At 38.1% G+C, this 22,655-nt stretch overlaps 2 protein-coding genes across 4 annotated transcripts in view; both read left to right on the plus strand.

Moving 5' to 3' along the window:
* Positions 1–161: 161 nt before the first annotated feature.
* The window catches only part of HSPA14 (heat shock protein family A (Hsp70) member 14), a 31,782-nt gene continuing 9,288 nt past the window's right edge, over positions 162–22,655 (plus strand). Inside the window, exons 1-10 of one of the 2 annotated variants that reach the window (XM_028505464.2) lie at positions 162–346; positions 1,489–1,569; positions 1,645–1,727; positions 9,250–9,298; positions 9,428–9,533; positions 10,365–10,455; positions 11,005–11,109; positions 12,704–12,865; positions 14,152–14,307; positions 18,676–18,778. In XM_028505464.2, coding sequence (XP_028361265.1) covers positions 290–346; positions 1,489–1,569; positions 1,645–1,727; positions 9,250–9,298; positions 9,428–9,533; positions 10,365–10,455; positions 11,005–11,109; positions 12,704–12,865; positions 14,152–14,307; positions 18,676–18,778 — 993 coding nt within the window. In that variant the 5' untranslated portion in view covers positions 162–289. The remainder of the gene's footprint in view (positions 347–1,488; positions 1,570–1,644; positions 1,728–9,249; positions 9,299–9,427; positions 9,534–10,364; positions 10,456–11,004; positions 11,110–12,703; positions 12,866–14,151; positions 14,308–18,675; positions 18,779–22,655) is intronic. The other variant, XR_004902724.1, reaches the window with a different exon arrangement.
* On the plus strand, positions 198–7,739 carry LOC118500178 (zinc finger and SCAN domain-containing protein 20). 2 transcript variants are annotated; one of them, XM_036024017.1, is made up of 5 exons: positions 198–346; positions 1,489–1,569; positions 1,645–1,727; positions 3,668–4,393; positions 4,901–7,739. In XM_036024017.1, exons 4-5 carry the CDS (start codon positions 3,832–3,834, stop codon positions 5,422–5,424), a joined length of 1,086 nt encoding a protein of 361 aa, XP_035879910.1. In that variant the 5' UTR covers positions 198–346; positions 1,489–1,569; positions 1,645–1,727; positions 3,668–3,831; the 3' UTR covers positions 5,425–7,739. The 2 variants fall into 2 exon arrangements, with proteins under 2 accessions (XP_035879910.1, XP_035879913.1); XM_036024020.1 differs by lacking the exons at positions 198–346; positions 1,489–1,569; positions 1,645–1,727 and having other exon boundaries at positions 2,731–4,393.

Consider the following 22,655-nt stretch of genomic DNA (forward strand, 5'->3'; position numbering starts at 1 on the left):
GTTCTCCCCCGCACCCACCCCGACTGGCGCATGCGCACTACAGTACACGCGGTGCCTTTTTCAGCGGGGCGGGGAGAGAGAGGCACTAAAGCTATTCGTTAATTGCCCTGTGAGAGGCGGGACCTTCCCGCTGATTGGCGACGACGCAGGAGGCCGCGGCGTTTGGACCGGACGCAGTGGGCGGGCGGGAACGTGAAGTCTCCGCGGTGCCTGATGGGGCTGTTGGGAGCCGGAGACTTGTAGCCAGCCGGCGAACAGTCTTTACAGCTGCTACCGTCTCTGCCGCCTCATGGCGGCCATCGGAGTTCACCTGGGTTGCACATCAGCCTGTGTGGCCGTCTATAAGGTGAGGGAATGAGGGGCTGGGCTAGGGGCCTACTGTCAGCCACCCCGTTCTCTGAGTGCGAGGCAGGTCCTTTGGTTACCTATGGCGTTGTGAAAGGCATGTCACCGGCCTAGGAAGGTCGCGCAGAGAGACGCTACTGCGGGGAAGTTTTGAGGCCAAGGTACGGGCGGACCCGACCTCCTCCCCTGCAACCCCCGGAAAGCCATCGGCGCTTTGGCGGAGGGTCATGAAGAAGCTGGCGCGCAGCGTCCGAAGGAGGCCTGAAGCTGTCTCGGGGACCCCGTGGTTTCCACGAGGCCCGGAAGGGGGCGGTCCCGGGAACGTCAAGGCCACTGGAGACTCAGAGCGGTCTTGGGGACGTCCTGGGTTCCATGAGGTCTAGAAGGGTCTCAGGGACGTATTGGTTCCATGAGTCCCGGAGGGGAGAGGTCCCCGGGACGTCGTAGGCGCGGGAGGCCCCGGGGTTGGGGCGGGCCTGGGGACGTCAAGGCTGCAGAAAACCCGGAGGGTCTCAGGGATGTAGTGGCCGCAGGAGGCCTGGAGGTTTCAGGAGGTTTGCCGGGAAAGGGCGAGGTGGCAGTGATCTGGAACTAGAGCTGTTGATCCCGTGCAGCATGTGAAGCGAGTTGATGGTGCGTCGTCTGCGCTGACTTTGGTCTTTCTGCTTTAGAGAGTTGTGGCCTTCCTCTCAGTGGGGAGATCGGAGGAACAATAATACTGCATTTCTTTGACACTCACGTTTAAATGTCAAATGATTTGTAAGGAAAAGGCAAAGGGATTAGTGCCACTTCATCTTTTGTAGAAAGGGGAATAAAGATGTATTTGTAGAGAAAGGAAGAGAAGTAGAAAGGGTGGTGTAATAAGACTTATTTTTGGATAAAGATAGGTTGTTACTATGTTCCAATTCTTGACTATGCAGAGAAGACAAAAAAGATGTGGCAGTTCTTCATGGAATGTTGGCCTTATATAATAAGTCCAGGAAATTAATAGTGGCAATTAAATCTACAAGTTTAAAATTTTCATAGAGCAAGTTTTCTTTCCACATATATGGCACAGTAACACTGGCAGAATATGTCTGAATATGCCTAATGAGCTATATATTTCATTCAGAAGAACTAATACAGTTGTGTGTTTTTCTCCAGGATGGCCGGGCTGATGTTGTTGCAAATGATGCAGGAGACAGAGTTACTCCAGCTGTTGTTGCTTACTCAGAAAATGAAGAGGTACTATTCCCCTGCATTTTTGTGCCTTGAAATAAGTAAAAATTACATGCATTGTAATATATTACTCTTTTTCAGGTTGTTGGATTGGCAGCAAAGCAAAGTAGAATAAGAAATATTTCAAATACAGTAATGAAAGTAAAGCAGATTCTTGGCAGAAGGTATGGAGTAAAATATTACTTTTACATATGGTAATAAAAATGTGTTTATACATTTTAAACATAATGTGGAATGAAGCTAGAAACACCATTTTTTGTTGTTGATTTTTACAGCTGAGTCATTTCAGAGAGTACCTCAGTAGGCTGTTTCTTTTGATGATTAGTATTGAGTCTTCTCAAGGATGGGATTCACTCAGACTTGCTGACAGGTCTTATGGGCAAATGCCAACATTCCTTTAGTTCTGACAGTTTGTGTCATTCAGAGGTGGTGATTTGGACTTTTACTTTATATTTTTTAATTGAGGGAACTTGAAAGATTTTGTGGGACTTTGACGACTTTATTGCCTTGTAGTTGAGTTTTGCTAAATCTGCTATATTTGTTCATAATTTCTGTAGACACTATGGGTTTTCTTCCTTGGGTCCTTTTGTGACACTTTCAGGGAACTAGCTTTTCCAGTGGCTTACAAATTTAATCACTAGAGAAATAGCTTAATTAATGTTTTGAGTAAGAATCAGGTTAATCATCTGTTATAACTTTAATTAAAAACATTAAAGAGGCTTGCTTCCCCAGACTCATGTCTCCTCAAATTATAGATTCCCACTATAATTAGGGGGTTTCAGTTTCACTGGACTAGTAATGCTTGATATAGTGTTTTTAAGTTTTCAGAGTGTTTTCACATCTATTATTTTATTTAATCCTCTCAAATCCCTATAAGACTGGTAAGGTAGGTTTTAATCCTTCCCCGTCTACAGATGAGAAAATCAAGGTACCCTAAATTAGTTAGGGGGGTGAACTAGATCGGACTGCAGTTCAGGACTTCTAACCCTTAGCCCAGATTGTTTCCTTTCCATGTTGTTCAGTTGAGAATGTAAATAGAAGTATCCTTATGTTGATGTTAGAATTTTGGGATTATAGATTAAATTTAATATTTTTTATATATAAGGTATTTTTATTATTCCTTACCTGCATGTAGTTAAACTGAACTTTACACTTTTTTTCCCTTAGGATATCTATGCAGTAAGCCAAAAACTATAGTATTTCAGAATGAATTCAAATTTTTGTGATGATGAAGACAAATTAGTTGGTGTCAGAGATATTCAAATTGTAAATAAAAAAGCAATGAGTTACAGATGTTGAAGCTAAATTCACTGTAAGCAGCTGACAATATGATTTTTTAAATTGAATTTTTTGAGTAATTGTACATACTGTTGTAAGAAATAATACAAAGAGGTCATATGTATTACTGGATTTACCACTTTCTCCAATGATAACATCTTGCAAAATGTAGTGTAGTATCATAAGCAGATACATTGATCCAATCAAAATCTAGAACATGTCCATGGATCTATATCCCCTGGTAGTCCTCTTTGTTTTATGCTGCTGTTTTGGGGTAGACAGTTGGAGTAATGATGTTGTTGTCTTCTGCTATATTACACAAAAAGTATTGTATTAATAGGAATAACTTCTGGCTCTAAAAGTTATGTTTTAATGAAGGAGTGCAATGGTGACAGTCAGATGGGTAATACATAGCCACAGCATGCTGCTTAGGCCAAGATTAGTGAAGGATGAGCACCCCTCAAACAAACTGCTACACCATGGTTCTGCTAGCACCTCTCCAGAGTAAGCTGCCTCATGCTCCAGGTGTTTCCCATCTCCGTCTGTCTACTTACAAGACAATGGTGATTTTTACAGACACTCAGTTGTACCAGGTTTCAGCCTTGGAAGCATTCTGTCCTTCGTGGAAGAGCCAGTCCCCTTGTTTATCAAGCCAGTAAAGCCCCTTTTTAGTCCCTGGTCCAGTGTCCATCCTGGATGAACTCCCAGAGTTGGGCTTTCTCAATCTTGGCATCCTGCTTGTTTGCGACCTACTTACAGGTAGCATTGCTTAACTTGCTGCCACAATTATCCTTACTGTAACTCTCGTTCCCCTGTGGCTTTCCAGCCAGAAATTTGGTCCTTGGACCTGGCTTCTCAGCAATTAGCCCTGAGAGGGAAGAATCTGCTGTCTCCTGGAAATAGACGGAAAGCACCCAGAGCTTCCCCACACCTTCAGATTTGGCGCCTTGCTGCCCAGGAGCTTTCTTCAGCTAGCCTTCCCAGTCCACTATGGCCAGTTCCAATAGCAGTGCGGGCATCCGATGGTCCAGACAGGAGACACGGACTCTTCTCTCCATACTTGGCGAGGCAGAGTATATTCAACGCCTCCAGACTGTGCATCACAATGCAGATGTCTATCAGGCTGTGTCTAAGCGAATGCAGCAGGAAGGCTTCCGCCGCACGGAACGTCAGTGCCGCTCCAAGTTTAAAGTTCTGAAGGCATTATATTTAAAGGCATATGTTGCCCACACCACAAGTGTGGGTGACCCACCACACTGTCCATTTTATGACACATTGGATCAGCTTCTCCGAAATCAGGTAGTGACTAACCCAGACAACTTAATGGAGGATGCTTCTTGGGCCAAACACTATGATCAGAACTTAAGGGTCTCTGACACCCCAGGGGAAGAGGGAACCAGCATACTGAGAGCAAAAAGCACTCAGGCAGCAGATCATCAGCCTATCTCGAAAACAGTTAAGGAATCAGATGAGGATTGTCAACTGAGAATCAGTGACCAGATGCAAGAAACCAGTGACCTTGAGGACTCCTGGGATGAATCCTCAGGCGCAGGTAATTCCCAAATGTGAAGGATTGGGGTCCCAGAGTCACTTGGTTCTAAACAGCAATATATGTTTGGATGGTGTTCCTTTCAGCATCGTCCCTATTTTTTTACCCATTTCCCTCTTTTTTAAACCTAACAGTAAGATAAGGGGCTCCAGATATTTAAAAGCTATGACGCTAGGTATGTAAAATATTAGAGCTCTTTAAATGTAGAAGTACTCTTTAGAACCAAACTATTTTGGAATTATTTATAATGGCTAATTAGGCATTTGTGGATATAGAGTGGGTTGGATAGCTAAGTGGAAAGGGGCTCAGGGAGGTAAGGGGGAGGTGTTGGAGGTAAGACTACAACAAACTAAAATGTCCAGAGTAAGGAAATGAATTCTTCCTAGTCCCTTGTGGAAAGGCCTTTCAGGAATGACCACAGTTTGTAACTGTCTCTCAACTCTGCTGCTGGCTCCATGCATTCCATTAGCAGGAATGTCTTCTCTGCAACATTGTTGCTTTGTTTTTCAGGGTGCTCTCAAGGGACCCCCAGCTACAGCAGTTCCCACCACCTTTTCAGAGGTGCAGTTGCTCCCTGTCAGAGCAGCCCCATGACCAGACTGGGTGTGTCCGGTGAGCCCAGTCCCTGCACCAGCACCAGCCGAAACACTCCTGGGGTGGCCTCCACACAGCAGCCTCCAATCTCCTCCTCCGGAGTTCCTTTTGTTTCTGGTGGGGATAGGCCTTTGACCAGTGAGCCTCCTCCAAAGTGGGCAAGGCGAAGAAGGCGGTCAGTGGCCAGGACTATTGCAGCTGAATTGGCAGAAAACAGGAGATTGGCACGAGAACTCTCAAAGCGTGAGGAAGAAAAATTGGACAGGCTGATTGCTATTGGTGAGGAAGCCAGTGCCCAGCAAGACGCGGCCAACGAGCTCCGCAGGGATGCCGTGATCGCAGTCAGACGCTTGGCGACAGCAGTGGAAGAGGCAACCGGTGCTTTTCAGCTAGGGCTTGAAAAATTGCTTCAGAGGTTAATTTCAAATACCAAAAGTTAGGAACTGATTATAAAAGGGTGTATATCCTAAACACTTGCCTTTTGGTACCCTGGCTCCTTTTCCATGTCCTCAGAAAAAAGAGGGAATGAGCCATAAATATGCAGAAGAATAGGAATATACGTGCTAGTTGCTTTTCCCAAACTTCTCCACTAATTGGAAGACTTTGGATATGTGAGAGGTGGCGTAATGGAAAATGGATGGAGCCAAGTCCAAAAAGCTAGTTAGCCCTGGCTTTGTCACTGATGTGAGGGAATTTAGTTTACCTTTCTATACCAGTTTCTTCAGTAAAATGGGAGCTAGCTAACAATTCTTGACATGCCTACCTCACAGGGTTGTTGTGAGGATCAAATGGCTAATAGAGTTGAAAGGGTTTAAAAATTTAAAAGCACTATACACATATAAGTTATTAATGTATATGACCTTGGCCAAGGTAAGGCAAGAGTGAGGCACATAAGTTAACAAGATATAGAATTATGGTTGTATACCATGACCTCATTGCTTGAATATATGTTTAACCTGTTTTCTGGAATTTGAAGTCTTCATTTTTTAAAAACCCTCTATAGTTCAAGACTGCTATAGACACAACATGTATTTGTATCTTTCTGTTATTTTCACTGCTGTGTCTGTGACATACCTACTAATAAGCGCTCAGTAGTCATGCCATCTTTCCCTCCATTTTCATAGTTCTTCATCTCTATAAGGATACAATTAAGAACTGACAGGGAGCCCCAATCATGTGTTATGGTTCATATTGATAATCTGATACAATGAGATTGGCTGTTTTATAAAATACTAAATCTAAGTAAATTCTTTGCATTCCATATTATTTGGGGCCCTTACATGCACAATCATATATCTTTAAGTTTGGGTTGCTATTTCAATATCATGGAAAGAATTTGAATTATATCAGTTTCCCAAGTTCTTATAGCTAACTTCATTTTCTGTTAGTCTTGTTTCTCGTGTTGCAGAAGGAAATCCCTAGAAAACTTCCCTTCTAGGGAACTTTCCAAAGTCACTTTTTCTCACGTGGTGTAGATGAAAAATCACCTAGTTAGTGGCGTACCGTGGAAGAGAACAACCTTGGGAACAGTTGAAGGTGGTGTAAATAAAGACCACCTGCAACAGATAACTCCTTTTAGGCACAAGCTCTCAACAAATACATTCTATTTTTGCCAAAAACATAACCCTTTGGGATATAGAAAAGTGTTAAGCCATATTTCCAATTTTAAAAGTTTTTCTTCATTCTAGAGGCTGGAAACATGACTGAGCATGTTGGGAGAGGCTTTATATCTTGCAGGCTGGGATATTTAATGCTGGAAATACAAATAGCTGAAGAAACAATCCAGAAAACAGTGGGAACACCTAAACCATGATGGCAAGCAAGTGAGCTGCTCTGATGAGTGGGTGATGGATGTAGGAGACAGCTGGTATGGTAGCATACACTGGAATCTAGTTAGAACTCAGGTTCTAACCCTGTCACAGTTACATTGGCAAATCATTTGAATAGTCCATTATATGGAGGGTTAGGTGTCAGTTAAAACTAGGTAACGCTAATGTAGGTAGGTAGACTTTTTTGAAAAAACAAGGAAGTATTTGGTGAACAATTAGGCCTGTACTATATAAATCTATTAATGGTAGCAAAATACATAAGCAAGGGTTTATTTCAGATAATAGAAGTGCTGAAGTACAAAAGTGGAGATAAACTTTGGAGGTAGTACTATGAAAAGTAATGGGTGAAGTAGCCTTAATGTGGGAATAAAACTAAAGGGAAAGGCTTAAAGAAGTAAAGAGAAAAGGGGAAAATATTGTTAAGAGGAAGAAGGTTGTAATAAGGGAACATTATATTGAAAAACAAGCTCGGAAATCCTGCCTAAGCTCTAGGCCCAACCATTACTACCTGTCCATCCTTAGGTGGGTCATTTCACCATTCCGTAACTCAGGATTCTCACTGATAAAGTGGGAAATTAATAACTGTCCTACCTACCTCACTGGAATGTTGTGAGCATCAAATAAATGAATGTAAAAATACTCTCACGCACATAGAAGGCACCAAACTGTGACAGTAGTGGGAAAGAAAACCCTGTAGCACATTAGTGCTGGTGTGTGCCAGGTCCAAGGGCCTGCTGACTGTGCAAAGACAAGAGGAAGAGAAAGTGGCATTGCTGGTAAAGGTTGTGATACAATGGTAGGATTAACACTCTGCCTCCTAAAGACCGTGATGTAAATGAGGTGCTGTGTGTACCAATCTCCCACCGCCCTTTGCTTTTCTGTTACATAATCCTGGTGTGGACAAATAAAGTTTTTACTTGTATGTAGTTGTGGGTCACTTCACTACTTTTCTGGCACTATCTGTGATCATTTGCTGTCACCTGCATTCTCCGCTTTCTGTTTTTCTGCTGACTTATCTTGAGGGTCTTGCCTCTACATGTCCCTGAGAGCTGTGTGTGCTTTCTGTCCTCACATAAGCAAGGCCCTCTTTGCATAGCAGTTGAGAAATAATTTTCCATTTCTAACAGTTCTGTGTATTCCATAAACTATTATTTCGCAGCAAATATCTTGTCTGAGTAGTAGATAGCCTACATATAATAGGATAAATTATCCTGGTTGACTTAAATTCTGTACTAAAAAAAAAACTGGTAAATGTGCACAGATTATAACACTGGTACAAAAAAAATCACTATGGGCATACTTCATCTTTTTTTCTTGCTCTTAAAACCTGTTCCTTCTCTACCAATTTTTAGATGATAGAGGAGGAAGTATGAAGAATATACAAATATTCAGACAGAGTTCTAAGCCAAATTTGTCAATTTTCAGCCCCTTGAGTCGTATTTATACAGGTTAGGGTCACCAGATGTTCAGTGACCCTTCAGCAATTAGCCACTTAATTTTTTCACTTAAACATTTAACACTGGCCTCTGAACAGAATAGCCACAGCCCCCTGGAAGAATAGTTTGAAGGAAGGATTTACTACTTAATTTCTAGATGAAATCAAATCAAAGATCTATTTCTGCTCAAGGGACAGAAGTACTTGAATCGTGTACCTTCTTACTGCCAGGCAGTTGGGTAAAGTGTGGACAACTATACCCTGATAGAGAAGATTTGGGATCAAATACTGACTCTGCCCCTTATTAGCTAAGTCATTAATCTGTGAACCTGTTACCTCTGAATTAATACCTGCCAAATTAACCCCATTAGTTATTGTGAAGATCATGTGAGGTAATACATGTGAAAATATTTTATAGTCTACATAAACTGGTATTACTATTTTGAACAATGTAACACCCAGTAATTTTTTTCATTGCCATGCACATTTATTTAGTACCCACTTTATATAATACATTATAGATCCATCTACCTGTAATACTCGGCACCTTTTCGTATATAACGTTCGTAGTTTTGCTCATTCTTGATTTTGGATGTTAATTCACAGACCAAACAACAAAGATGGTGTTAGGACAGCTGCTTTACCCTTCATATCCCAGTGGTTGTGTTTTCAGATTATAGATGTGGAAGTATGTAACAAAATCATTGATATGAAAACTCACCACCAAATGTATAGTATCTTAATATCAGCAAGAGCAGAACAAGTAAAAGCTATTTATTTTCAAATGCAAAGATTAATACTTTAATAGAATTACTATAACCATTATAAATACCCATTCATGTAATCAGTCTGTAATACTTGAAGTTTTTTTAATATTAAGCAGCTTAATTTTGTTTATTTTTTATATTTGTTCAGTCCTATTGAAAAATACATTGTTCTTTAAACCTTATATATGAATGATACTGATTTTAATACATAACTATCTTTATCTTTATGGACAGCTCTGATGACCCACAGGCTCAGAAATACATCACAGAAAGTAGATGTTTAGTGAGTATGGTTCTATTATTCCCTATTACACAAAGTAATTACTAAGGTACTTACCTGTAATATGGGTTTGTAACTTTGTATTTTTATTAAAATTATTCCTTATTTAACACACTTATAATTTTCTTTTAGGTCATTGAAAAAAATGGGAAATTACGATATAAAATAGATACTGGAGAGGAAACCAAATTTGTTAATCCAGAAGATGTTGCCAGACTGATATTTAGTAAAATGAAAGGTATTGAGCTGAAGAGAAAATCTTTTAAAAATTAACCTTAAAAAGTTAGATGTATTTTTTGACCTGGGGAGAAGCAGATGGTTGAACAGATTAGCAGTAAGGACACCTGAACTCTGTATCTGACTGGGCCACTACTTCTACGTGACCGTGGTTAAATGACTTAACTCCCTGACTTTGGTTTCCCTAGAAGTAATGTAAATGGTTTGGGCCAGATTAACATTTTTAAAACTTCTCAAGATGAAGCGGCTAAATAAATGCAATGAAGAGTGAGTATCTGTCTCCCTCTTTAAGATCGACAGTATACTCTCAATATTTAGACAGGTTACATAGATCTGGTTTCATCACCACTTCAGACAAGGGCTGGAGCTAAGTTATGTTCTTTGGAACAATTTAGGAAATTTTGGAGCAGGTTATTGATAAAGCTCACGTCAGCTCTAGGATTATGTCACGAACGCATGGGATGTAAGGCAGCCCTTTAATGTGTCGTACTGACATTGTGTGCTGTTTGTCTTTACATTGACACATTAGAAACTCATCCTCAGTGAACGAGTCTAATTTGGGAGATGGTTGAAACTTTGAAGCTTAAAAGCTGGGCACTTAGAACTAGGGCATAGTACATAGTTCTATGTCCACAAACTATACTAAAACCACAAAAAGTAGTGCATGGTTTAAGAGAACAAGAGTAGAAAATCAACAGGATGGGACAAACAAGTGGACTGGCAAATCTTTGTAGTTAGAAGATCTTTGCTACAAATTGATAAACTCAAGTACCACTTGACATATTTTTGTGTCCATCAGAATTTATTTTTATGGTTTTTTTTTAATGTACAGAAACAGCACATTCTGTCTTGGGCTCAGATGCAAATGATGTGGTCATTACTGTTCCATTCGATTTTGGAGAAAAGCAAAAAAATGCTCTTGGGTAAGTATAATATGGGATTTATCTTATTTGCTTAGTTAAAGGAAATACATATTTCACAATATTATCATATAGTAAAAAATAAATCGCATTTGAAAATACCTTGTTTTGATTGAAAATGTATTTAATTACCAGGTTAAGTTGATGTTTATGAGTCACTTTGCCTTAGTTTTAGGTAATTAGGGTTTATGCTGAAATTATATAAAAATATGCAATTTTAGAATACATTTGTAAGTATTTCTTCACCTTAGATCTAAAGTTTGTAAGCATGGGCATTTTTGAAAGCTTTATTTTCCTTGCTCAATATAAGCACATGTTTTTTTCTTTGTTAAGAAATTAGACTCGGAACATTATTGTTTTAAATGAAAAATGATCTACTCTTACAGAGTTACATCTGTTTCTTGCGTTCTGTATCTTGCTTGTAAAAATCATTACTGTTCATGTTCTAATTACTAAACCTTATTTGCTATTGCATAAAATCTTTAGCAATCTTTTCTAAAATGTAAATTTGAACATATGATATTAAATTCATTGAAAGCAAATTGTCCACAGGGAAGCAGCCAGAGCCGCTGGCTTTAATGTTTTGCGGTTAATCCATGAACCATCTGCAGCTCTCCTGGCTTATGGAATTGGACAAGACTCCCCCACTGGAAAAAGGTAAAAACCGTATTTGCAGCTTTAAGTTTTCAGTGCAGAAAATATTATAGATTATAACAATTATATCAGTAGAGGTGATTATAAAATGCAGTGGTTACAAGTCTTTGTGAATGAAAAAGCATCAAAACTCTCCTCTAGAGTTTTTCCAATAGGTAAGCATGATGTCCTAGGAAAGCAGAGAAAGGGCATAGCAGAATGAAAGCTTGGGCTTTCCTGCCCTCCTCTTGTCACCACATTTTGTCCCTTTAATGGAGAGAGATTTGAAATTTGTAATCCCAGCCATGTTCCAACCCAAGCGAGGACACTTAATTTTACTACCAATTTCAATTATTAAATGTGTTTATAACCAGTGAGTAGTTTTATATACATTCATCTTGGCCAGAGATGGCAAGAAATCCAGCATGGGGATTTAAGAATTTTTTGATTATGAAATAGCAACACATACTCCTAATTTAGTTGTCAAAGTTGTCTTACTTGTTTAAGATCTTATTTATTTATTTTTAGAGAAAGGGGAAGGGAGAGAAAAAGAGAGGGAGAGAAACATCAGTATGAGGGAGAAATATCGTTTGTTTGCCTCTCACACAAACCCCATTTTGGGATTGAATCACAACCCAGGCATGTACCCTGGCTGGGAATGGAACTGGCAAACTTTTCTTTGAGGGAAGACACCCAACCAACTGAGCCTCCACACACGTCAGGGCAAATTTATAGATCTGACATACCATGCAACTTTAGAGAAATTAATTCTAATGTGTTAATTTCCCCAAATTGTTTCACCTTATTCATATTTCACACCCTGAGTAAAAATGTATAAATCACAAGAAATTTTTTTAGGTAGATATGAAATATCAGAAATTATAAATTTTGATACATAGGAAGTTAGCTCCTAGTTTTGCTTATGTTTCATTTTTATAGAGTATGTTATTGCAGTAGTAACTTGGATAATAATAACACAAAATTTCTGTATTTAATTCTCTTAAAATCACAATTCACTATAATCACAAATCTTTTCTTTATTTGAAAAGTTGGTGTTTGGGCCCTGCCTGGTATGGCTCAGTGGATTGAGTGCCATCCTGCAAACCAAAGGGACACCGATACAATTTCCAGTCAGGACACATGCCTGGGTTGTGGGCCAGGTCCCCAGAAGGGGGCGCTCAAGAGGCAACTACACATTGGTGTTTCCTTCCTTCTCTCCCTCCTTTCTCTAAAAACAATTAAATAAAACCTTTGTTTTAAAAAAACAGGTGGAAGGTGTTTCCTTCCTTCTCTCCCCTTTCTCTAAAAACAATTAAATAAAACCTTTGTTTTAAAAAAAAAATAGGTTAGCGTTTTGAACTCCAGTTACTCAGAAGAATGTAATTTTACCAGCACAACTAAGCACAAGATAACTAACTTAAAATCAAGATCTGGTTTCTAGGCTTGATTCATCACTAAGTGATGACCACGTGCAACTTAGTTACTCGTGTGAGATTTTCGGTTTCCTCATTTCTGATTTAAAGGGATTGAAATAAGTGACTCCTTAGTGTAAAAAGTCCACCCTAGCTTTAAAATGTTGATTCTCTCGTAACTCACTCATGTTATCTCTTTTTTTAAGCAATATTTTGGTGTTCAAACTAGGAGGAACATCATTATCTGTCAGTGTCATGGAAGTTAACAGTGGAATATATCGCGTTCTTTCAACAAACACTGATTATAACATTGGAGGTACACATTTTACAGAAACCTTAGCACAGCACCTAGCTTCTGAGTTTCAGAGGTAAGTATTAATGGATTTCATGATATATTTTGATTGATGTTTCCCTTTAGTTTTTTTCCCCCTAATTTATTTGGAGTTGTTCTGCTTAGAAGGAGGATGTGTTTTTACCAATGTACTGGATATTTTTGTGTCTAGAATTAATAATGTCTATCCAGGCAGACATGGGGAAGTAGTGACCAAACTGCCCAGTGCAGTGGGCGTGGATTTTTTACTTAGTTTAAGGGATTACCAGACACTGAACTGTGTGAAGTTGGATCTTAAGTTCAATTTCTTAATTCTTCATGTGCTGTACTTATGTCTTGCTGAAGGGAAAAAGTACAGGCACTGAGGCCTCACTGCCTTCTGAACAGTTTTTAAGTTTAGATCTGAAGATTACCGTGTTTATAGTCACATTCTATCACATTCCAGGGAATGAATGTTTATTTAATTACTAATCTACTACCACAAGGAATATTTTAGTTTTGTTACTGGATGTAATTATTCCATTTAAAATTTTAATTTTATGTGGCATATCAGGAGCCAAATATAATATATAAAGATTATATTTTGGAGACTATGGCTTTAAAAAAATGTAGCTGAAACAATGTTTTCATCAGTTTGGCTAAACTGGGTAAAAAAGTCATGAAAAAGTGGTGATTCTCATTTGTTAAATAGAGCTCTATACCACTTTTTGTTATAAAGGTGTTCCAATTCAAGGTAAAGTGTTGTTAATTTTATTCACAATTCCAATTTATGAGACATATTTAGAAACAAGGCCATTGACCACTGCTTATAAAGCAGTGTTATTCATTCATCGTGGAGGTAGAGGAACTATAATTTTACACATTATGTATGTGTCAAATATCTTTGAAGAAGCACTTTTTTTAATGCTGGACAGATAATTTTACACCATTAAACAGTGATTGGGTTGCAATTGTGAAGGGTGAAAAATGAGACTTTACCCAGTTACATTAATCTCCTTCAACCTCCATTTGTTTTATCTGCAAGAAAAATGATAGCTACTCCGCTTTCTTCAAAGTACACTCTATTCTTAAGGGTACAGAATGCAGAATTCCCAGAGTATTAAGTACATTGGTTATTGATTTTTCTTGGGGAGACTCTTCTTATAATTATAGAGAATTTTCTTCAGAAATTTTGGAGGGTTAGAAGCCAGATTCTAAAATCTGGTGTTAATATTGCTTCGTGAGTTGCTTATTATCCTAGTAGGGATTATTCAGATTTTAATTATAATTAATGCTAAATGACTTAGTAATTTTTAAACTTCAGAGACTGTATTTTTAATTTAGGTCCTTCAAACATGATATCAGAGGAAATGCCCGAGCCATGGTGAAATTGATGAACAGTGCTGACATTGCAAAACATTCTTTATCCACCTTGGGAAGTGCCAATTGTTTCCTTGATTCATTATACGAAGGTCAAGATTTTGACTGCACTGTGTCCAGGTAAAACTGAAGTTCAAAAAACTTTAATAAAAATTTCAAGTGCATTCATTTTCAGGTGTAATTTCCTCACTTTGGATTTTTTGTTTGTTCATTTGATATTTATTTGCTGTCTATAAAAGGAGAACTTTCCTGTCTTTACTTCTAGGATCCAGTTTTTAAGTAACTGTTCCAAAGCAATTGTGTCAGTTGTGATTGCTTATTGTTTGCAAATAGCAGTATATGAAAAAGGCATCCTGGATCTTTTAAAAAAAGAGGAGAGGAGACTTAAGTTTGAGATTTTCAGATTTCTCTTACAAAATGGCAGTCACACGATGGACTATATGGCCATTACTACTTTAGAGCTTAAATTTGGTGTGGACCTTGCCCATGCTTCGGTGGTGGTTTGCTATAACTTAATGGTTAACTCTGTGTGGCAGCCTGTATTCTAAGTATCAACTCGTCAAATTCTCACAGCAATCTGTTGTCCTTATTTTACATGTGAGGGAGCTGAAACACACAGAGGTTTCATTACTTGCCCAAGGTTACAGTTAGTAAACGATGGACCTGGGATTTGAACCCAGCCAGTTTGACACCAAAATCGATACTCTTTATTACACTATACTAAAAATTGATGTTTCTCTTGGGTTCATTTGCTCTGTCATCCATCATCAACATTTTAAATTTTAGTAGCTTTATGACATTCAGTAAACACAGGTGTAATGTACATATAATGTGCATAAAATTGTTTTTAATGCCCAGGTCTTTTGGTTACAAGTTACTGTACTTTTACCCAGAAAGTCCACAGGGAGGATGTTGCCTTATTTTACATTGCATATTACTAACAATAATAACAGCTACCATTAGTTAAACTATTTAAACTTCCCAAACTTCTAACAGGTGACTTGGAAACATAGTGAAAAAGGTCCAGAATTATAGCATTATATTATTTTTAGGATTACACTATGTTTTATTAAATTCTTTCTTCATCTGGCCATTATAGCTTAGCTTCCACACTCGCCCTGGGCTTTTCTGAAGACTCCGGCTCTTTGTATCCAATACCATAGCCACTAGCCACTTGTGGCAATTTAAATTTAAATTACTGAGAAAAGGTAACCAAAAATTCCATTTCTCAGGATCACTTAGTTCCAGTGCTCAATAGTCTGATATGGCTCAAGCTCACAGAAAATTCTGTTAGACTGCTCTAGATTTCTTAAGAGAGATTTCAAGCTATAATCCAAAAGGTGAAAGGTGGGCAGGGTGTCTTTATTTATTTTTTATTTGCAGAATTTCTAACTTAGTGCTAAGTTTTTCCAGGTACTCAGTATATGTTGGCTTGTTAATATCGGTTATTAAAAATGTATTAGAATTTGTAATTTTTTGTTAGGAAATTTTGCCTTTATCACAAAGATTGTAACCACAAGATATATTTCAATATCTAGAGATAGCACAAATACATTTAAAAATCAGTCTCCATCTAAGAAGTTCAGTATAAAATTGGGGAGTACATTTTTCATGAACACAAATTGTTCTTAAAATTATATACCAGCAGGGGCTTATTTAAGAAAAATAAGATGAAAACTATGAACAGTAAAATGGCAAAAAATACAAATCTATCAGCAATTGAATCTAAAAAACAAACTAAGCAAACAAGAAAAACAGACACAGTCATGAATACAGAGAGCATTTTGATGTTTGCCAGATGGGGGGGGGAGTGGGGGACAGTGGGTGAAGCGGTGAGGGGACTAAGAAATACAAATAGGGTAGGTAGACATACTGTGCCTCCTCGCACAACCAAAATAAGGACAACAAAAATTTAGAAACAGAAAAAAACAACCACTACTGACAGAAAATTGAACTGTATAGAAGTCCGACAACCAAGGAGTTAAACAAGAAACTTTCATCCAGACTGGTAGGAGGGGCGGAGTCAGGCAGCTGGGTAGAGAGGACTCACGGCAAAGCAATGGCTACCGAACAGAAGCAGTGAGGCAGCTATTGTGAAGCCAGGCACTGCGTATAAGGTGGCTGGCAGACCAGGCGTTTCCACATTCACGCCCAGATAAACTGGGTGAAACTGGGGAACGAGTCAGACTGCGTAACCCAGGGTCCCAGTGCGGGGAAATAAAGCCTCAAAACACCAATTGAAAACACCTGTGGGGGTTGACGTTCTGGGACAGACTCGCAGCCTCACAGGAGAGTTCCTTGGAGAGACCCACAGGGTCCTAGAATGTGCACAGACCCACCCACCTGGGAATCAGCACCAGAAGGGCCCAGTTTGCTGGGGGGAAGTGGCGGAAGGGAGTGGAATCCAACAGAAAGCAGAGCAAGTGCCATAGTTCCCTCTCCGACCCCTCCCCCACACACTGCCTCACAGCCCAGCGACTCACTGGGTTGCCCCACCCAGCTGAACACCTAAGTCTCCGCCCCTCACTACTAATGGCGCATCAAGACAAAAAAAAAGCACTCGAATGAAAGAACAGTTCAAAGCCCCAGAAAAAATACAACTAAGCGACACAGAGATAGCCAACCTATCAGATGCACAGTTCACAACACTGGAGATCAGGATGCTCACAGAATTGGTTGAATTTGGTAGAAATTAGATGAAAAAATGAAGGCTACGCTAAGTGAAATAAAGGAAAATGTACAGGGAACTAATAGTGATGGGAAGGAAACTGGGACTCAAATCAATGGAGTGGACCAGAAGGAAGCAAGAAACGTCCAATCAGAGGAGAACAAAGAAACAAGAATTCAAAAAAATGAGGAGAGGCTTAGGAACCTCCAGGACATCTTTAAACGTTCCAACATTGGAATTATAGGGGTACCAGAAGGAGAAGAGGAAGAGCAACAAGTGGAAAAGTCATTTGAATAAATAATAAAGGAGAACTTCCCCATTCTGGCAAAGCAAATAGACTTCCAGGAAGCCCAGGAAGCTCAGAGAGCCCCAAAGAAGTTGGACCCAAGGAGGAACACACCAAGACACATCATAATTACATTAGCCAAGATTAAAATGAAGGAGAGAATCCTAGAAGCAGCAAGAGATAAGGAGACAGTAACCTACAAAGGAGTTCCCATCAGACTGTTAACTGATTTCTCAAAAGAGACCTTGCAGGCAAGAAGGGGCTGGAAAGAAGTATTCCAAGTCACGAAAGGCAAGGACCTACATCCAAGATTGCTCTATCCAGCAAAGCTTTCATTTAGAATGGAAGGGCACATAAAGTGCTTCTCAGATAAGGTCAAGTTAAAGGAGTTCATCATCACCAAGCCCTTAATATATGAAATGCTAAAGGGACTTATCTAAGAAAAAGAAGATAAAAAACATGTACAGTAATATGACAGCAAGCTCACAATTATTGTCAACCACATCTAAAACAAAAACAAACTAAGCAAACAACTAGAACAGGAACAGAACTACAGAAACGGAGGTTTAGTAGCAGGGGAGTGGGAGGATGAGAGTGGGGAAAGGTATAGCGAATAAGTAGCATAGATGGTAGGTAAAAAATAGACAAGGGGAGGGCAAGAATAGTATGGGAAATGTAGAAGCTAAAGAATGTATAAGTATGACACATGGACATGAACTAAAGGGGGAAATGTGGGTGGGAGAGGCTTGCAGGGTGGAGGGGAGTGAAGGGAAATGGAACAACTGTAATAGCATAATCCATAACTATATTAAAAATAAATAAATAAATAATTGTTTTAAATTATATTAAAAAAAAGAAGTACAAATAGGTGGTTACAGAATAGCCATGGGAATGTGAAGTACAGTATAGGAAATGGAGTAGCCAAAGAACTTATTACCCGTGGCCATGAACAAGGTGTGGGGATTACATGAGGGGGGTGGTGCTGGGTGAAAGGGGCACAAAAGGGAAAAATCAGGACAACTGTAATAGCATAATCAATAAAATATAATTTTAAAAAATTATATACTAGCATTCATGTTTCCCAGATGGTGCCAAAGAGCTAAGTTAGGTATAATATAGTTTCAGATTTTAAAGAAAAATAGAAATAACTTTTAAAACTTTAACATGTAAATATAGCAAACACTTCTAAATGATGGTTTGATTTAGATCAATAGATTTATTATTGGGACTGTCATACATTGAGTCTTCATTTTTGTTTTATAAAACCTCTAAGTAGGCCATTGGTAAGAATCTCCAACCTGGATTTGAAATGTAAAATGTAAAAAGACATTTTAAGATAAATAACTTAGATGTTCTCCCCCCCATGTTATTTATTACATTGCTAGGTGCTAAATAACCTGTTCTGATTATAAACCTATTCTTAAGAAAACTGTCACATTAGGTTTTGGCATTACTCTTCATAAGAAAAAGATGTCTTGTTTAATTAAATAGGCCTTTTTCTTTGTCTTTTTCTCCTGTGTATGTATGTGTACAGAGCAAGATTTGAACTTCTCTGTTCTCCACTTTTTAATAAATGTATAGAAGCAATCAGAGCACTCTTACAACAAAGTGGATTTACAGCTGATGATATCAACAAGGTAATACTTTTATATTTTTCTTATTTATTTTAAGACTAATTTCAGACTTGGAATTTAGGAAATAGCCCCTTGGTACTGAAAGAATATTTTTATGAATTTAAATATTTCCCAAGCTCGTGTTAATGAGTAAGGAAAATTGATTAAATTTTGATTGATAACTCTAGTGACATTTATATAAGTTTCCTAGCAAAAAAAGAATAGTTCCTTTTCAGTATATTTTTTAATATGTAAGCAATGACTGACAGGTATTCGAATGTTTGCCATGTGTCAAACACTATTTCTAAGTGTTTTACTTGGAATTTACTCATTGAATGCTCACCAACAACTCATGAGGTATGTGCTCTTATTTTTCCCATTTTATAAGTGAAGGCACCAAGGTGCAAAGAGATAAATAATTTCTTGGAGAGCATGTGGTTAAGTGGTAAACCCAGGATTTAACTCTGTGTAGTTCCCAAGTCTACCCATAACCAGCATACCACACTGCTCCTCTCTACTGGCATAAGAAAACATTTTGAGAACTTCAAAAACATTCAAATTCTTAATTTTTTGTTTTTTCATTAAGGATATTTACATTCATTTTAAAGTGTATGTAAATTTTAAAATTTCATTATTAAAATTGTAAGTATTCATATAAGAAAATTCAGAAATACCAAAAGGCAACAAGTGTTATATTTTAAAATACTTCTAACTAATTTAATTTGCATGTACAATTTTGAATTTTATTTTCTTCATATAATATAACCAATTTCTTTCCCTGTATTTCTGTATAGTCTTCATCAACTCAATATTAAATAGATTCTTAATATCCTAGAAAAGAAAAGGCAATGTAAATGATTTCATTTTTCCGTTGTGGACACCTACACTGGGTCTTCTCTGCCCTCAGAACAGTGATGCCCATCTTTGCGTTTCAGCCTTTACCAAGTTTAGGGCTGTTCCTTAGAGTAGATTCCCACTGTAAGATTTTTGGGTCAAAGAGTTTAAATAGCTTCAGACTATATATTTTACTTTCGGTTACTTTCCAAAAATGTTAAATTAACTAACACTCCTATCAGAAATATGAATATACATTACTTTACTGGCTCTGAGTTTTATCATTTAAAGATGAATTTTCCATTGAAGAGTTGAAAAAAAGATTTTTACTTGATATTTTATTGATTATTAAAGGATTTTTAATGTTCACATAATGTGTGTAAATATTTCATATTCTTTGCCTATTGAATTATTTAAATCTATATTTTTAAAATTTGTGCAGATGCTTTATATAATCAGAATATTAACTGTTATTTACTGTGATCTTTTGAAGTATGTAGTTTACTGTTTAATTTTGGTCTTATTAGGGAGAAGGGTATTTGGCATACTGAAGTTTCATGTATTTATTTAAATCTCTTGGTCTGTTAAATAGACCAAGAGACTTCTTCAGCTGCTTCTAAGTTTATAAATTCCATCTTTGTTCAGGTATATGACAAATATTTAATACTGTTTTCTTTTAATTCGTCTGTAGTTTAAAAGTTTCTATATTTTAACTATTTTGGTGTTGCTATATGATGAAAGTCTTTTTTTCTTTGCAATTCAATAAATAATTGTTTGATCATTTATAATATGTCAAGCTTTGTGCTATGTGCTTGAAAGTTAGGGGGTGGATTATGAAGAAGAAGACAAGAGTATAAAATGGTAGCAAAATGGTGGTGGGAAATGAATGAGCTTGAAGACAGACACACCTGAATCAGAAGACTCACACTGCTAATAGTTGCAGAGTGGGCAAATCATTTATTTCCCAAGTCTTATTTGTCTTTTTTTACTAGGAGGGTAATAACACGAGTAAGTATTATAAGTATAACTTGTTCTGGAGGGTTGTTATGAAGAAAAAAATGAAATATTGTATATGGCATATTATGGGTGACCAATTAATGTAAGTTCTCTTCATCAACTGGTCATAGAGCCCTGACATTTAGATATATCATAAATGGTACAGTTCTCAATTGTTTGAATAGAAGGCAAATACATTGTTAGGATTTAAGATGTTGTTAAAGATTCACCTCCAGATATTTCTAAAATACAGGCCTTTGAGAGCTTAAAAAAGTAGAGTTGTCTCTAGTTTGTTGCCAATAACAAATAGCCCCCAAATCTCAGTGGTTTTCTACACAAAACAGTTTTTTCTCCCTTGTGGTGCCTGTGGGCAACCGAAGGTATCTGTAGGTCCAGTGATATGATTTTTCTCATTCTATGACCCAGGTTCGAGCGTACAGAACTTGCACAGGTTTTAAATCCTCTGCTTAGCTATGTGCACTTGAGTGTATTCACATTCAGTTGTCCAAAGCTAGACAAGAGGCTGGGCCTGACAGTAGGGCTGGGCAACCTAACTTAACTACAAAGAGGTGTTCAAAGTCAGGGCAGTAGCCAGGAGCAGGGATGTCTAATCTTCTTACAGAGAAGGAGGAGGGGATGGTTGAACTTAAAGTCCATAACACATTTTATCCTTACAATGGCACCAAAAGGTAGGCACTATTATCTTCATTTTCAAATGGGGAAAGTAAGAGGTTTCCAAAGAGATTGAGTACTTGCTTCAAGTTCTAATGCTGACATATAAGCTGTGGTGCTAGAGTTGAAACTCAGGCAGTATGCCTCCATAACCCATGCTCTCTCTCTATTCTTATGCCTCTTGCCTTTCTTATTTTAGTATCTGGAAGTCTAGTCTTCAGAGTATTTGGTTTTTCCAGAGGAATCTCTGATCTCATGCTTGAAAGAACATGTCTGGTGTCTAGCCTTTGGAGGACAGGAAGCTTCAGGGTTCCTCCTCTTTAAAATGCAAACTTTCCCTCATTCCCCTTGTCTTCATCATGCCCACTTTGTACCCAAGTCCCATAGTTCTGTGGTCCAGACCTTGGTCTCTGAGTGGGAGAAGGTGCTGGTGGCCACTTCTCTGGATTAAGGGAAGGGTAAGGGTTCAGTAACTCTATACCAGGCTTTTGTGCTGTCACTTCCATGCTTCACCCTTGCTTTGTATAGGCTTGGTGCTTCTGAGTGCCCAGCCACTCTGGGATTTTATGAGTCAAATCACTTTGCCTTTTCTCTTTGGTTATGTGAAACTTCATTTGCCTTAATACAATTACATCTTTTTTTTCTAGCTTCTAAAATGTGTTAAAATGTCAAACTCAAGATCTTTCTTCCATTTATATCTTCTTAAATTCCTTTACTCTCAGTTTAATTGACTTATGGAAGGGCATATCAATGAATTAATATAATCAATCCCTCCCTCCATTTTAACCAAGTTCCCAGGTTCTACAACTGCATCCTTTTTATCCTCACCTGAGGACATTTTCATTAGCTTTTTTAGAGAGAAAGAGGAAGGGAGAGAGAGAAACATCAATGCGAGAGAAGCATCGATTGGCTTCCTTCGCACTCACCCAGACTGGGATTCTGTGCCAAGACAGAGGTCACACACATTTGGACTGGGGATGAACTGGCAACCTAGGCATGTGTCCTGACCAGGAATCGAACCACAACCTTTCAGTTACAGGGATGGACTCCACCCTCTGAGCCACACCGACCAGGACTACAACTGCAATTTTAATAATGCATAGTATTTTATTGCATGGATGTATCATAATTTATAAAACTAATTCTTGATGTTGGTTGTGTAGGTTATTTTGGTTTTGTAAACAGCAGTCTTTGTGCCTTTGTGAACATTCTTGCTTTCCTGAAAACTAAATTTGGGAGTTAATTCTGAAATTTTAAGATTTAGTATTTATTACCAAATTGCTCATCAAAAAGCAATTTATTTTCTGAGTAGGTATAAACCTTCATTATTAACATTGCAGTTTTTAAAAATTCTCTTTATGCATACTTTTTTTCCAGAGAGCTTTAGAATTATTTTTCA

Source organism: Phyllostomus discolor, chromosome 1, assembly GCF_004126475.2.
Source record: "Phyllostomus discolor isolate MPI-MPIP mPhyDis1 chromosome 1, mPhyDis1.pri.v3, whole genome shotgun sequence".
NCBI classification, from domain to species: domain Eukaryota; kingdom Metazoa; phylum Chordata; class Mammalia; order Chiroptera; family Phyllostomidae; genus Phyllostomus; species Phyllostomus discolor.

Coding starts and splice junctions, on each gene's coding strand:
- LOC118500178 (XM_036024017.1), top strand. CDS start 3,832: ATGGCCAGTTCCAATAGCAGTGCGGGCATCCGATGGTCCAGACAGGAG. Junction 4,394..4,900: donor GGATGAATCCTCAGGCGCAG/GTAATTCCCAAA, acceptor TTTGTTTTTCAG/GGTGCTCTCAAGGGACCCCC.